General features: G+C 44.7%; 1 protein-coding gene across 3 annotated transcripts in view; it reads right to left on the bottom strand.

The window, feature by feature from the left end:
* Positions 1-5,048: 5,048 nt before the first annotated feature.
* YPEL2 (yippee like 2) overlaps positions 5,049-15,972 on the bottom strand; it is a 69,069-nt gene continuing 58,145 nt past the window's right edge. For all 3 annotated transcript variants that reach the window (XM_075013949.1, XM_075013950.1, XM_075013952.1), the window contains 3 exons: positions 12,496-12,539; positions 11,525-11,633; positions 5,049-10,350 (listed from right to left, as the gene is read on the bottom strand). In XM_075013949.1, the coding sequence (XP_074870050.1) occupies positions 10,261-10,350; positions 11,525-11,633; positions 12,496-12,539 (243 nt within the window). In that variant the 3' untranslated portion in view covers positions 5,049-10,260. The remainder of the gene's footprint in view (positions 10,351-11,524; positions 11,634-12,495; positions 12,540-15,972) is intronic.

Here is a 15,972-nt window from a genome sequence, read left to right as displayed (position 1 = left end):
CCCTTATGCTGCAAAGGTACCAAGGCAAAGCTATAGATGCTTGCCTCCTGTAGCAGCAGTAACAGAGAGGTGGCCATGTTGGTCTGCATTCTAACAGAACAAACCAGGAGTCATGTAGCACTTTAAAACCAAACAAAATAATCACCTAATATCACCTAATAAATTTTGTTAGTCTTTAAAGTGCTACATCACTGCAGGTTTGTCCTGTTGCAGCAGTTGATCTTGCAAAACACAGCATTTTAAGGGCAACAGTATGTCAGGCTGAAGTCTGAATTTCCTGGCTACTTAAGCTAAACCATTAACATTATTTCAACAGTGTGTGTGTATGTGGTTATTGTGGAGTCATTAAAACAACACATGTGAATGAATGAGCTGTTACTAGTAGCAGATGCCCCCATCCCCTGCCTATAAGTTGTGAGAATGGTACAGTGTTTAGAATAGTTTTTACAGCTGCTCCTGCTCAAAGAGCCAGACAGGAAGGAGAAGCTCTCTGACCAGGTATGTATGTTAGGTTCAATAGCTTCAGTGTAGCTGGATAGAACACAAACCCAAAATACATGGGCTACATCTCTACTAGTGAGTTTTTCCAAAAAAGCCAGGGATCTTTTGAAAAATCCTGTGGCGTGTCTACCCACAAAATGTGTTCTTTTGATATTAAAGCGGAAGAATGCAGCACTTTTTCGAGCAGCCCTCTTCCTCTCCCAGATGAGGACGAGCACCTTTCTCCAAGAAATTCTACTGGGGAAAAATGTGCGTAGATGACCTGGGGACCCTTTTTCGAAAGTGCAGTCCTCATGGCACCGGATTTTTCAATCCCTGGCCTGTTCTTTTGAAAGAGCAGGGGGCTGTGTGGATACTCTCTATTGAAAGAGCAGCTTGATTTTTCCGATCCGCTTTTTTGTGTGTGGATGCGCTCTTTCAAAAGAGGTTTTTTCAGAAGAGATCTTCCAGAAGAACTTTTCAAAGGATCACTGCAGTGTAGATGTAGCCATGGAGATTCTGCTCGATGATTTTTGCTAGTCGGCTGTTTTCCCTCTAGCTTTCTCTCACTGGAAAACTAATACACTACATGCACCAGGTCATTTTTATGGAAAAAAAGATGATCAATGCACCTGGGAGGAAGGGAAGTTTTAGTGTGGCACCATGAGATATTATATAGTAAATTAAGGTCTGCTTGTAACAGTCTCCCCAAAAGTCATCCATCATGCTGTAAGTTAGCAACAAACTCACCTGCCAGAGTCAATGACATGCCCTCTAATCCAGTATTTCCCTCTTTACTGAGAGATGTATTCCAATACAGACACAAGTCATGCAAATTGGGGCATGCAGCCTGTTCCCTCCAAAGGGCTCTGCCTCCAACCGCCACTGCTTCCATAGCTTAGGAACACTGTTCCCATGCAATTCCACCTGCTGAAATCATTATTAGCTGTGGGACCCCAGCACTTCTCAAGACCTAGCTCTAACCTCATCAAATATTTCCTCAAGGCTAGACTCAGACATGATAACCTGTCTGGAGCCAGGCACTTAGCTGCACCACTTCAAGAACACATCACAAGTCATTTCCTCCCTTATTCCAAGTGCAGAGCTGCATGGTGCAGCAATACACAACACAGGAGGATGGTGGAGTGGGTGATTTCTAAAGCACACGTATGTGTTGGGTACTAGTTGATCTGCATCTATTCTGTGTCTGTGCCTTAAAAGTTCCCTAATGTACTTTAAATGTATCCATTGGCCAGGGTAGCTAAACTGGCTGGATGCTGAGGCACAGCCATGGACGTGCCTACTCATATCCTGTCTCGCAGTCCAGGCTGGAGAGTAGCAGCTCTGTGGAGGGCCGCTCTTTCCCTGTGCTGTGATCTGCAGTACAGCTAAGCTGTCTGACTTCTGTGCACGCAGCGGTAAGGCTGCGGTCGCAGTCCTGGCTTAGATGAAAACATTAGAAATGCTTTCAGGCTGCAAAGATTGGCTCCAGATCTGAGTCTCTCCAGAGCCCGGAGGCAATGGATTTGGGCCCCTCATGGAAGAATGCACAGAACAAGATTAACCTGCAAAAAGCACATTTAGGATAAATGTAATTTAGTGACTTGTGGTTTCTGTAAAAGTGAATGCAGCTTGACCAAGTTGTCAGCCTCCTTCGTGTCATGCATTCAAAGGAGAGCTGCCTTATTTGAACCCTGATCTGAGGAGGAGAACTAGCCTGTTTTGCAGTGACACAACACCATGGAACATACAGAGGGGTAAGTGTGCTCCATACAAAATCACTGCAGCAGAGAAAGGATTGTCCAGCAGTTAGAGCGCCAAACTTAGGCCCTTACATCACTTGCCCAGGAAGTCCGTGGCAGGCCAGGAACTTTAACTTGAGCTTCTTTGAGGCCTAACACTCCAGCGATCTGGGGGGATTCTCCAAAGTACCTGGGCACCTAGCTCCTAATTAAATCATTTTTTTGGAGTGAGTCAATGACTTTATCATAGAAGCTTTTGCCCTTAGAAACAGTAGAATGGGGCCAATAAGAGCTTTCTTAACCATGTCAGCTCTGCACTGACAGCCACACTGGCTGGGATTTTCAGAAGGGCTCAGGACCCACAACTAGTTTGCTGGTGGGAGCTGCTGGATGCAGAAAACCTGTCTCCCTAGTTGTGGGCGCTGAACATGAGAAAATTCTCCCTGGATCTCTTTCAAGGAGCTGTCTCTAAACTTTGCAGAACTGGGAAAGGATCGCCCAAGGACTATCTGTAGTTCAAGGAGACAAGAATGTCATTTCTAGGTCAGAGCCACAGCTGGGATGAACAGTCATAGTTCCATTGTCACAGAGAGGTAGCTATGCTAGTCTGTATCTTCACAAAACAAACCAACAGTCCTGTAGCACTTTACAGACTAACAAAACAATGTATTAGGTGATGAGCTTTCGTGGGACAGACCCACTTCTTTAGATCTGGAAAATTCTTTGAAGTGCTACAGGACTGCTCTTATAGTTCCATTGTGTTTGGAGCAGCTACAAGAGAGTACACATATTGAGGAATTATCTTAAGGACATTACACTTTTGAGGGGTGAAGAAAAAGAGTAGGAGGTCATCAAATTAATTAGTTCTATTACAGCTCATTTTCAGGATGCCAAATCTGCAGTCTTGACTCAGGCAAAATAAAATTTAAATCAGACTGGGGCCTCCTTCCTGCACAATTCAGCCAAAATCATTTTAAAAAGAGAGAGATGTGGGAAGTTCTAAGCCAGTGGGCTTTCAACCTTTCCGGACCACCGTCACCCTTTCAGGAATCCGATGTGTCTTGAGTTTGCTGAAGTCGCACCTCACTTAAAAAGCACTTGCTTACAAAATCAGACATAAAAATAGACATGTATCACAGCATTGCTATTGTAGAAAAAGTGCTTCCTTTCTCATTGTTACCTTATAATTATAAATCAGTTGGAATGTAAATACGTACTTACCTGTCAGTGAAAACGGGAGGGTAAAATATGGCTGCCCAGCTTGATCTGGTCCACCAAGTGGCCCAATCTAACCCAGCAGGCACCTGGGGCAGGCTCCCTGCCTGCCCCATCCCCACACACCACTCAGACCGGCTGGCTGGGGCCCCCCACGTGCTTTCACCATGAGCAGAGAAGATGAGGTGGGGGTGGGTGGGAAGAGGTTTGCATGTTGTACCTGACCCAATACATGGGAACTGCTTGGGTCTTGTTTGCGGGGAGGGGAGTGGGGGGCAGTGTGTGAAGTACCCATCCCTTCCCACCCAGGCTGACAGTGCTCAGAGAAACACACAGCTTCTCCTCAGCCCTTCTTTGTGTGGCAGGTAGGGGCAGGGCAAGCCAGGAGCCTGCCTGAGGGAGCTGCTGAGCTGCGAGTCATTTGGGAAAGTGAATCCGGGTCAGAGCCTGCCCTTGGCATCCCAGCCCTTCCATCCCCCGCAACCCTCTGCCTTCTCTGTCCTGCACCCCTTCCCCACATAACCCAACCCCTTTGCACCCCTTCTCCTGCACCCACAGCGCCTCCCAGGCCCTGCGCTCCAATCTCCTGCCCCAGGTCACAAGACCCTCCTGTCCTAGGTCACAGCCCAAACCCCTGCACCTATATCCGTACCCCAAGTCACAATGCCCTCCCAGACCTTGCACCCCTCCTGCACGCCTCCTCCAGTCAGAATCTTCTCCTGCACCCATACACTCCCCCACACACCCCAGTCCTCTGCCCCATGTCATAACCCCCTCCTTCACCCAAACTCCCTCCCAGCCCCCACACTCCTTCGTGCACCACAATCTCCTACCCTAAGCTCCCTTCTGTTTCCAATCTCCCTCAATATCATGGACAAGCACAGCTCTCGACCACTCAAATTCTTGGAGTGACCCCCGCCAAAAATTATTGTGCTCCACCACAACATAGATTGACACCCCCCCACCCTGTTCCACGAGCCCCTTCACCCAATTCCAGATATGAGCGGTTCTGTGACAAGGTGCACAGGGGTTGCCATATGACTCAGGTTTGGCCCAGCCTCACCTGAGAAGCTGTCCTCAACTCCACAGTCTACGCTCTTTGGGAGAGTGACTATCCTCACCTTTGTGTTTGAAAACTCACTGGCTACATCTACACTAGAGAGTTTTGTCGACAAAACTGGGGTTTTGTTGACAAAACTCGCAGAGCATCTACACACAAAATGCATTTTGTAGACAGAAACAGTTAACAAAAAAGCTATGTAGATGCCCCAGGGGCCCTTTTTGTCGACAGAGCAGATCAAAAGATTGATCCACTTTTATGTGTAGATGCAATTTGCCGACAGATGTTTTGTCAGAACATCTCTTCCAACAGTAACTTCTGTAGACAGATGCTTCTAGTGTAGACGTAGCCCTATGTTCCTGACTTTGACTGGTCCAGTGCTAATTTAGACAACAATTATATGATTTGGATATTTTCAAACTTATAGGTCAACTGAATTCTGTCCCCTTGGGTCAGTTTCCACTTTATTTGTGGTCCTACGGAAGCAAACAAAAGAATACATCCACGCTTTTAATATTTGAAAACTTTATTTTCTCAAATGAGCACCAACACATATTGTAAATCTGACAAACAGTGCGCCTCCCTCTAATACTGAAGAGCTATGTACAATGTACAAAGACACAAAGAGGGGAAGACAAATTATCTAAAAAACAATTGCATTTATTACCGAAGCAATATGACCTGAAAGAATATGCCAAAAATAGTTAAATCAAAGCAAAGAAATAAAAGTATACACTGTTTGTAAACACAAGAGCATCAATAGACACGCAGTTATTGGAAATATTGTCTCTTCATTTTGTCAGTGGGAAAGCATTCCCATTTCCTTATGAAAAAATAAAGGATGTGTACAGTTTGTAACGACGAGAATAGCTTATTTGTGATTGTACTTACACAACATCATTCTGCTTGCACTTAAATGTTAATTTATTTTTTACATTAAGTGTGATTGTTTCTCCTCCCTGTTTGTTCTTTTAAAATAGGATTCTTCCAAAATCAGTGTGTTGTAACATTTTTTTCTTCTGAATATCACATTTCTCAGGCCTCTTTCCTGGGAAGGAGAGCTCTTACCAGTTAGCTGAATATTTGATTTCAAATCTGCTTAAACAACAGGGTGTTTTTTCCAGAACTGGTTCATATAGAAATGACCTGTTTCTTCCAAAGTGAGGATGTGCAATGAAATGCATTGATTAATACACTCACATATCAATTATGAAAATGCACAAAGAGAAAATTCTTAGCTAATCCTCACAAGAGCCACAAATTTCATTTGCAGGTTTTGCTTTTTTTTTTTTTGCCTTTAAAATGGGTGCACCAAAAAGAGAAAATAAAAAAAGTGTGCAACAGTTACTCAGCACTGCAAACAGCTCCTCACTCAGCAAAACACAAGCTAATGATTTCTTCGTTTGGTCCACTTTGAGCTAACCAAGAAGATCAATGATACAAAAGCTAAGTGGGAGAGAGGAAGGGAAAAAAGGCAAAGGGGAGAGCGGACAGAATTTTACGGCCAGAGATTAAACTCTGATTGTAATTCACTATGTGGCACCCTGGTTTATTTGCATTAAAACACAATGAACACCAGGATCTACATCCAAAAATATTTGCAAAATGAATCAGAATTTCTGATTAGTTAGAATTTTCCAACCACTAACCCCAAGCAACTGGAAAGAAAGATTCTGAAGCTGCAACTTAAATTCACATCCACATCTTCGCTCTACTTAATCTAGCTGGATCTATGCACTTACATGAAGCCCCACTGACATTAAAAGAACCCATGTGGGAATTAACACCTTGTGGATCCAGTTTCAAGTCCAGGGCTTCAGGCACTGACTGAGGAAGATACTAAACCATGTACATAACTTTAAACACACATGCACGCCCATATGCTTCAAATTATACACATGCTTCAGTACCTGCCTGAATTTGGAGCCCCTGTTTGTAACCTGGCAATGGCCTGTATAAGAGATCATTCCTAGTGGATGGAACTAGAGGCTTGTCTCCCCTTTTCTGTCTTGTCCAGGTGAAAAGCGTAGCAACTTAAGAAAACAGCCTGTGTGGATGACTGTTGCTTCCCTTTAAGCATTTTTGCAAACAAAGACTGAGAAAACGGGATAATTTAAAAAACAAAACAAAAAAGTGCTCTCAGGTACGGGTTCTGAGAAATCAGCACCAAATATATTATTTTTTTTAAAAAATTAAATATTATTTACAAAAGTATATTTCACAAGATAATGCTTATTATGTTCTCTATATATTATCATCTGACTATTTATTATAGGGCCACAATTCTATGCAAGATCACCTGCCTCAGCAAGATGTTTGAAACTTACCAAAGTTTAGCTCTGGGGTACACTGGGGATAGCGTAAACTCAGGGGTGCCCAGAGTTTGCATTGCCCAAGGGCCATGGTGGCAGCTTGCTAAAAACTAAGGGAAAGGGGAAACAGAAAATGGAGCAAAACTGGTAGTTTTCATCTTTGCTGAGGCTGCTGCCCACAGAGACTTCAAGTCCCAACATGCAATGCTCCACTGAGATCTGGATATTGCATGTTGGGACATGTTGGCTCTTTAGAATGCACCTCCATTTTGGAAATGAAAGGCATGCCTTGCCCAACCTTTGATGTAACTAACCAGCTACAGTTAACTGACTTGACCAACAGGATGCAAGTGGTGCAGAGTTCTTTGGCTATGTTCTGAACATACTGTTTTGGATCTAATCAACTGAGAATGCCCTGATTGTTATACCCACCCATCAGCCTGCAGATTTGATCACTCTCTTGTTTTCAGCTCTCAATGCTACCATATGTCTCCGTACAGCAGGTCACAGATGAGTTAACAGTGGACCTTACCTCATAAGAAGCACTTTAGGTTTAGCCAACACAAAATGGAAAACAAATATCAAATGAGCCTAGCAGATTATTTTTACTTTTTTATACAGTGTATAAAAACCCAACTACAGTCAACTGCGTGTGTATGCACATGTGTATTTTCCATGCCAGGATTTAAGGATCTGGGCCTAGATCCTGAACTGATTTAAACCAACAAAGCACTATGGAAATCATGGACTCAAAGCTGATTTACATGAATTGAGGGTATGGCCACAAATATTCATATTTACAGTGGTAGTCATAAAAAATGCAATTTATATAAACTGTTACTGCATGGGGCTGTCTGAGATATTCTTATTTTAAGCACACAAAGAATATAAACAGGTGGATCTGACAACATTCTGTGGTAACTGTCCTAATGTTTGAGAAGTACAGAGTATTGTACACAAATGGTGCAAAAAAAAAATCCCATTTACAGTGGTGATGCTGCAGGATTTGAGACTGAATACCGGGGTGGATTATTATAGCCAAATAGGCTTTTTACGGATGATCACTGTGGTGTATAAAATTATACTCATTCAGGGAGGATGAGCAGAACCTAAGTATGGCCACGTATCCCTTCCCATCCTGTTTGTGCACACACTGTTGTGGGTTATCCCTTACTTCTCCCATTTCAGATCAGATCCCTTTAAAGACTATTTTCAGGGAAGAGAAGAGCTTTTCAAAGAAAGCAAATGACTCCTTACTGGCCAAGCCAAGAAAACATTGAGTGGAAAGGACAATGAAGAGAAAGTCAATGCCAGAGTCAATAAGCTAATGGGCATTGAGAAATTCTTTTTGTTGAAGACACCAGTGATGGAGGGGAATGAGGATGTTGCAAGTTGAATCTAGCAGAAATTGAAGATGAAGTGGTCTTATCATTCGTATCTGATAGGGTGAAGGCAGAAGCCATTTCCTAACACAATGGCCAAGGAAAGTATTGAGTTCATGCCTTCTAGAAGTTATGCACCGTATCTATCTTGTCAGCTACTTCTGGGTAACAACCAAATGTTACCAGCGATGCCAGGTACACAAACCATCCTCTCGCAAAATAACTTTCCACATGAGCTGTTTAGGTTGGGTTTTAAGCACTGGTAGTGTGCACAGAAATCTAATCCTACTTCTAACCAACCTCTCTCTCTGCGTCCCCACACCTACCAGAAAATGTGAGTCTGAAATCCTCCCACATCTGCTAAACTGAATTTGGAGCGGGGGGGAAAAAAAAAAAAAGGAGGATGGCATTAGGTTATAATCATCAGAAGGATCAATTTAATGAGGAGCTACAAATCCCTGCACATGATTTTTCACTCTCTGGATTGAGAGGGGGATTTCCCCCAGATAATTAATCTACTTTGAAATAATTCCACAAACAAAAAGAATTTACTCAGATGCATAATACTAATTAAATAGTCTTGTGTTTACAACAGTCCAGTCATTATCTGGTGCACGAGAAAATTTCAGTCATTTATGTGCATATTATCTTCTTTTATACACTTTCTCCCCGTCCTGCACTAACAACATAAAGATGATCCATAAAAATTAAATTTAAAAAATTAAAAAGTAGGACTTGTCCATTGCGGTTGCACATCAAAACCTCTTCTCCCCCTACAACTCTGAGGCCTAAATCATTTGGGAGATGCTTGGTTTCAGCCTTCCAGAGTATGAAAGAAGTTTCTAAAAAACACCAGGATTTGAGGTCATGGGCGGGGGGAAGGAATACATCAGGACTTGAAACATCCACCAGTGCCACATATTAACAAGCACAAGATCCATTTACTGTTCCATTGTATCTCTGATGGATTCAAAGAGTGGAGGAGCTGGCTGATGTCCGAAATTTTAGTATATTAACTAAAACCTTATTAAAGCCATTTTCTTATTACACATTAGGATGACTGGATCCCAGGTGATAACATTCCCTGTTCTGCCCTAATGGCAGACGGTAAGGATTGGAAAATTAAGATGGCATCCTATGTTCCTCTGTTTCTCTACACCCCTTATGCCCTACGTATTTTCCTACATGTGCCCGTGTCCTTGGATACCTGCCAAAGGCAGTGCCAGCCGCCTCTATGTTACCAGATTTGATGCTTCCTCTCTCAGTTGGCCAGGGTCAGAATTTGGTTTCCCCACTAGTGCTGAGGACTGGAGCTGTACGCTGATGGGATGGCTTGCTCATCTGCTATGAAACAAAAGGGAGAAGCAGAAGGAGAGTACTTGGGGAATCTCCTTAGCTACTAAGCTCCACATCAAGAACTTCACAAAAGGCGACTGTGAATAGTATGAAACAAAAGAAGGAATTGCACGTCAGTGTCAGGAATTAGCTAGCAAGAGCCTTTTGGTTACGACTTGTGCTCAGCCAGCTTAATCTGGAGCTCTGCCTCTGGAAGAGCAGGTTTGAGATTCAGAGAGAATGCAGTCATGAGGTATATTTCTGTCCACAGTTTCAAGCCTTGGTTACCAGGATATCAAGCAAAAAGCAGTTTGATTTCTGCTTCCTTCCCCGCCTGCCCGCACCCACTTTGTCTCTCCTCCTGCCCAAACAACTCTGGTCTCCCTCCCTCACTGAGACCCTCTGATAAAATGCCACCAGAGCCAGCTTCAGTCAGTACTTAGACATTCATAAACATGGAATGCTGTCAGGCATTTGGTGCATTCTCTTAGCCAACGCTAGAACATAGAGAGAAGCAGCCAGGGTCAACTCACAAACAGATAAAAAGCAAAGAGACAGAGAGACAAATTTAGAGGCCAGTCACCAATAAAGATGGAGGAGGGTGTGAAGATGCTCCCACATGGCAGAGCCTCTAAATGCATGGAACCAAGCGTTCAGTCACTCTCTCACTCTTGGATATAATGTTCAGTTGGATGGCATTCTCTTACACGCTGGTTGGGCTGGTTTCCTCCCATTCAATCCCAGCCGTTATCCTTGATCATGTGAGCTAGTTCAATGATGTATTTGCCTTCTTTATACTTCTGGCTGCTCTCAAAGGCATGTTCCTTTGGGGGGGAAAAAAACCAGAGAAGGTGGAGTTAGTGGGAGACTTGAGAGGTATGGAAAAGACAGTGCAGTCTAGTGATTAGAGCAGGGGACTAGCAGTCAGGAATCACGCACTGCAGTCTCTGTTCTGGGGCAGAGTGCACAGGAATATGGAATCCTGTTGATTTTCAGTAAACTTTTTTTTTCAGGAATCCTGGATTCTGGCCCACTCACAACACTGGTGTCTAGACTTCAGGAAGTTTATTTCTACCTTACCAGGAAGGTCAACCCAGGCAGGGTCAATCTTCCAGAGTTTGATTTTGCATGCCTGGTGGAGACGCGCAAAATCGAGCTCTCTGGAGTTGGCAGTCACCCCCGTACTCCTCAATGTCTCAAAGATTAAGGGAGATCGATGGGAGAAACTCTATCATTGACCTCCCTCTGTGTGGACGGCCAGGTGAGTTGATTGCAGATAAGTCGATTCCAGCTATGCAATTGCTGTAGCTAAAATTGCGTATCTGCAATTGACTTAATTCCCTAGCATAGACCAAGCCTAAGTCTTTTAACTTCTCATTGTCTCCTCTGAGACCAGGGGTTCCCAAACTACTTCCATTGTCTACAGTCCATCTTTACAGTACATTGTGGACACCTCTTGTGCCCACTGCGTAACACCCCAGAGCAGCTAAAATAATTGTATATATAGAAAAATAATATTAGGAACGCACCTAATTCATTTTTAGCTCTTTCTGATGTGATTTAGCAGCTGAAAAACCAAAAGAAAGCAGGATCATGTGACCAGCCACCTCCCTGGAGGCCACCAGCAAGTGCGTCATGGACCACAGTTTAAGAAGTAGTCAGGCAATTGGAGTATAGCTACACCACAGTTGGGAGACATGGCAGACATATATTAACTCCACCAGAGCTAACGTGCTAAAAGCAGCAGTGTGGACTTGTGGCATGAGCAGTGACTATGCAGAGTAACCCAGGGCCTCTGCCATCAAATATTCAACACAGACAAAAGATGGCAGGGAAAATAAAGGCACAGAGAGGGGACTCAGTAGATCAGTTGCAGAGTGAGGAACAGAACCCAGGTTTCTGTCTCTTGCTTCAGTGCTCTGCTTTATTATAGACACACATCCCCTTCAAAAAGGGCGAGGGACAAATGTATCTGCAGGAACAATAAATGATACTCACATACTTCCAGCCCAGTGTGGTTTTGCAATTTTCACAATAAATGTCCGCAACTGCATGTAATCCTGTTAGTAACACCCGCTCCTCTGCAGGGCCGCAACCCACGTTAACTCTAAGAGGGAAGGGAAGAGAAAGACGGGGTTCCTATCAATGTATTACTTCCTTTTTGCACAGTACAAAACCTTTGCATCAGTTTTGTTGCAGTACTGAAAAACAAACTGGAAATGCTAATAACAAATACTGCAGCAATTCTAAAAACAGAACTTGCCTTTCCAAGAAATTTTGATATTTCCTGTTCCATTCCACATCGGAACAAACATGAAATATTGAAAATTTTAACTCAGTGAGCAATTCCTAAAACAGCTGAGCCAGAGAATTTCAATGTTTTCGACTGAAATGAAATAATTTGACATTTCACAGCGAAACTTTTGTTTTCCATTTGAAATGGAAATTCTTCATTTTGATATTCACAAATGGAAAATGGGACTCTTTTTTTTTTCTGAAGTTCAGATATTCCCAAGGCAAATATTGGATTTCCAGAAAATCGTTATTTTTCTAAAGGAAATTATTTTCAGTCAAAATTATTTGCCAGCTCTAAAAAAGCCACTAGTACTTAGCATTTCTGTACTTCTTCGCATTTATAAAGCTTTGATTGATTGGTCCTCAATGCATTCCTTGAGAAGTGAGCGACTCAAAACTACTTTCATCAGATGTTATTTCTCAATTCCACGTTTAAAAACAAAACAAAAAAAAAAGCCAACTCTTATTTCTGCCCTTTACCTGAAACCTAAAGGCAAAGTCAAGTCTGAATTAGGGCTGTTTCCTTTCTGTCACTCTAAAACAATGATCCAAGCTCAGAAGTCAGTGCCTTTGGGTCTCAAAACAGGCCACTCCTCCTCCTCATTTGCACCTCAGGGTGATGTATATTTGTAACCCAAAAGATGGAGCCATGATATTTATGAAGTGACACTCACACTGAATTGAAGAGGTATGCTCGCCCTTGGCTTCCTTGAAAGGACTGCAAGGGAAGAAAACAGAAATCAGTTGGTTGATAGGAAGCCATCTGGTCCACAAAGGGTACCCCATACCAAGGTTATTGGCTTCAAAGGGTAGTGAGAGCAAATGTTAGTAAAGTCCTGAGAAAGGCCCATTATTACAGTATGCAAGACGGAGAAGGTGCAGAATGAAACATCAGTGGAAGAGGAGAGCTCATTAATGGAAGTCTGTCCTGAAGATGGAAATGGAAAGTCAATCGGCCTGTCTCAAATTCTATTGCATGTCCATTTTAAAAGGGAGACCAGCAACCTACTTTGAACCTTACCCGCTTCATCTGAGCTTGAGATTATCAGCCCTCAGAGCACTCTAAAAACCCAACATATTTCTCACAAATTCAGCTCCAGGCTTGTTTGCCACTTTTCAGTAAACATTAAAAGTTGGACAATTTCCCGATGGAGTTCTCATGCAGCAGATCAACGCCACCACTCCTGGTTTTCCAGTCTCAAACAAACCTTGCCCCAGATCATTACATTTTGGTTTTAAAAACAACTTCTAAAATCTGGATCGAAGCTAGCTGACTGCATCGCTTCAGCATTTGAAACACAGCACTGATGATATAAAGCAATTCCCTCCACGAAGGAGGTACAAAAATACACATATTACTATTATTTCTTTGTATCCCCATCAGGGACCATGCCTCACAGTGCTAAGTGCGCTAAACACATACATTGAAACAGTCAGTCTTTGTCCCTATGAGCTCACAATCTTAAACCAAGTCTACACTGAACAAAAGTCCATTGTAGATACACAATTCCAGCTACGGCAATTGTGTAGCTGGAACAGACTTATTTACAATCAACTAACCTGGCTATCCTCACAGAAGGAAGTCAATGGGAGAAATTTTCCTGTCGACCTCCCTCACTCCTCACAATATTGAAGCACACAGGGGTCGCCTGTCGACCCTGATAATTTGATTTCACATGTCCCTATTAGGCGGGGGAAAGCAAACACCGAAGAGCGACCCTGACCAAGTTGATCTTCCGGGTAGCAAAGACATAACAAAAGACCTCAATCTTGCAAAGCTCTATGCAGACACTTAAAATGTGTGCTCTTTAAGCAGTCCTTTTGAGGCCAATAGGCTTGCTTACAATGCATAAAGTTAAGCCCCTATGCAAGGCCAGGTCTACCTACAAACATGCATCAGTAAAATCACGTCACTCAGAGGCAGTGCTCCCTCTAAGTTTTTCCATCCTTGGGTGGAATAAATTTTGTTGTGCATGCCAAGGCACGTAGAGATGTGCACCACCAGTAGATGCACAGCCACCAGCTGTGGGTGCTCTGCTAATCAGCTGGACAGCCCACCAGCTGCTCAGCTTATAGGGAACACTGCTCTGGGATGTGAAAAATCGACCCCCCTTCAGCATCACAGTTATACCAATTCTAACCACTGAGTTGATCATGCTACCACTTCTTACAGGGGTGGATTCACTACACCCGCAAGAGAAGCTCTCCATTCATGAAAACGATAGAGTTGGCACAGCTGGGCCGCTGCAGCTTCTGAAGTATAAAGATTCCCAGAATTAGGACCTGAAACATATAACAGACAGCTGAGGAGAGGCAAACAAACAAGAAAAGGGAAGGACAAAGAACAGTAAAACTGTCACATTTGGGAGCACTAGTAGCAATTATGGATTCCCAATGCTTGGCCAGACAACATGGCCAATGATAAACCAGTATTTGCAATGAAAGTTTGGGCAGCATCAGCTTTCTCAGCCAGGGACATCCTGACTACCTTGCTTCCAAGTACCTATAGGCTCCATTTGTGTCTGGTCTGTACTATCGCCCTGTGACAACGCCCTGCTGACAGGAACAGCTGAGCGTGGGACAGTACGACCTGCATTTTTAATGTACTTTCACAAGTGCCCATTGAATTCAAGGTTGTGAACTTTCCTCTTTCCACACAGTTGTTAAGCTGCGGGAGGGGGTGTGGGCTAGAGAATGACAAGGCAACATTACTCGGTGTGTAGCTGACACGCATACCCAGTAATAAAGATGTGGCATCCGTAGCCGTGCCTGGTAGAGGCACAGGTATGCTTTTTGGTTCCGACAGCTCTATTTGCAGGGTGAAGAGAAAAAGCGGATGCAGGTGAGTGGAGCCAATACAAAGAGAGAGCTACCGGGTCACATGCCTAAAGATCACTTTATCAGGGGAGCAGTTTTCAAGGTCAAATGCATGTTCTCCCTGACCCTTCTGGCAAGCTGGGGGTGTTGTGAACAGCTGGCAGGAGAGGGGCTGGCTCCAACTGACCACCAGGGGTCACTTGGGAAATCTCCAGGGAGAGATTTCCATGCACGAGGTCCTGTTCTGTGAAGCTGGGTCCTGTTCTTCTGTGAACCTGCTCCCAGGAATCCACTCCTCAAGAGGCATGACAGAGGTGTGGGAAGTGCCCACCACCTCCCAGAGAGCGAGGCCACAATCCAGCCTCAGGACTTGTTCCACACTGTCCTCCTCAGACCACGTCATTCACGTTAACACAAGGCAGCTCTCTGTCTGTCTCTCATGCAGGGGTGGGGAACCCCCGGCCCATGGGCTGGATCCATACTGTGCCCTGTCTGGATCCCGACCCCAAGGCTTGGGGTTTCCCCTGGCCAGCATTTATGCCGTGGTGGGGTGGAGGGTTTGGAGCCCTGAGCCTCAAGGGCCAAATCAGGCAAGCCAGGGCTGGACCCAGATCAAGGGTTCTGCCAGGGACTGGGAGCAGCTTGGGGCTCCGCTGACAATTGCTGCTGATCCCCCAGCTGGGGTAAAAGGGGGGCACAGCAGTGGCCTTGGCAGCCTGCCGGGAGGCTTCCTACTGCAGCTCTAGCCAATCAGAGCAGTAGAGGGCAGTACCTGGGAGCAGAGGGAGGGGGACCAGAGCCGTGGGAGTATGAGAGGGAGCAGGTAGCTGTACCGGGGTTGCCCAGACCCGTGCCACTGACTGTTCCTGTGCCCCTTCCCACCCAGACCTCCCACTCCCATCCACTTCCTGCACCTTCTCCTCCCTTCCAGACGCCTGACCCCCACCCTGACCCCCCCTCCCAGAATCTCCACCTGCATCCTTCTTCCCATATCACTCATTCCCAACCAGCCCCTCATCCCAAACCCTCCTGCACCCTTCTTCTCTCCTAGACCCACGCCCCCAGCCTGCTCCTGCACCCCCAAGCAGACCACCACCCCTCTCCTACAACCCCATCCCACCCAGACTACCCACCTGCAGCCTGCTCCCACACTTCATTCCAGCCCATATCACCCACCCCTAGTTCACTCCTGCACCCTCCATCCCACCCAGACCTCCCAATTCCCAGCCTGGTCTTTGTATGGCCCTTGACTGATTTGTCTAGGGGTCAGTGGCCCCCAACCCGAAAAAGGTTCCCCGCCCCTGTGTTCTAGTGGATAAACCACATGTGAAAGA

Source organism: Carettochelys insculpta, chromosome 19 (genome assembly GCF_033958435.1).
Source record: "Carettochelys insculpta isolate YL-2023 chromosome 19, ASM3395843v1, whole genome shotgun sequence".
Classification (NCBI taxonomy): Eukaryota; Metazoa; Chordata; order Testudines; family Carettochelyidae; genus Carettochelys; species Carettochelys insculpta.
Note: the sequence above shows the minus strand (reverse complement) of the source record. Positions and strands in the feature narration are given on the sequence as shown.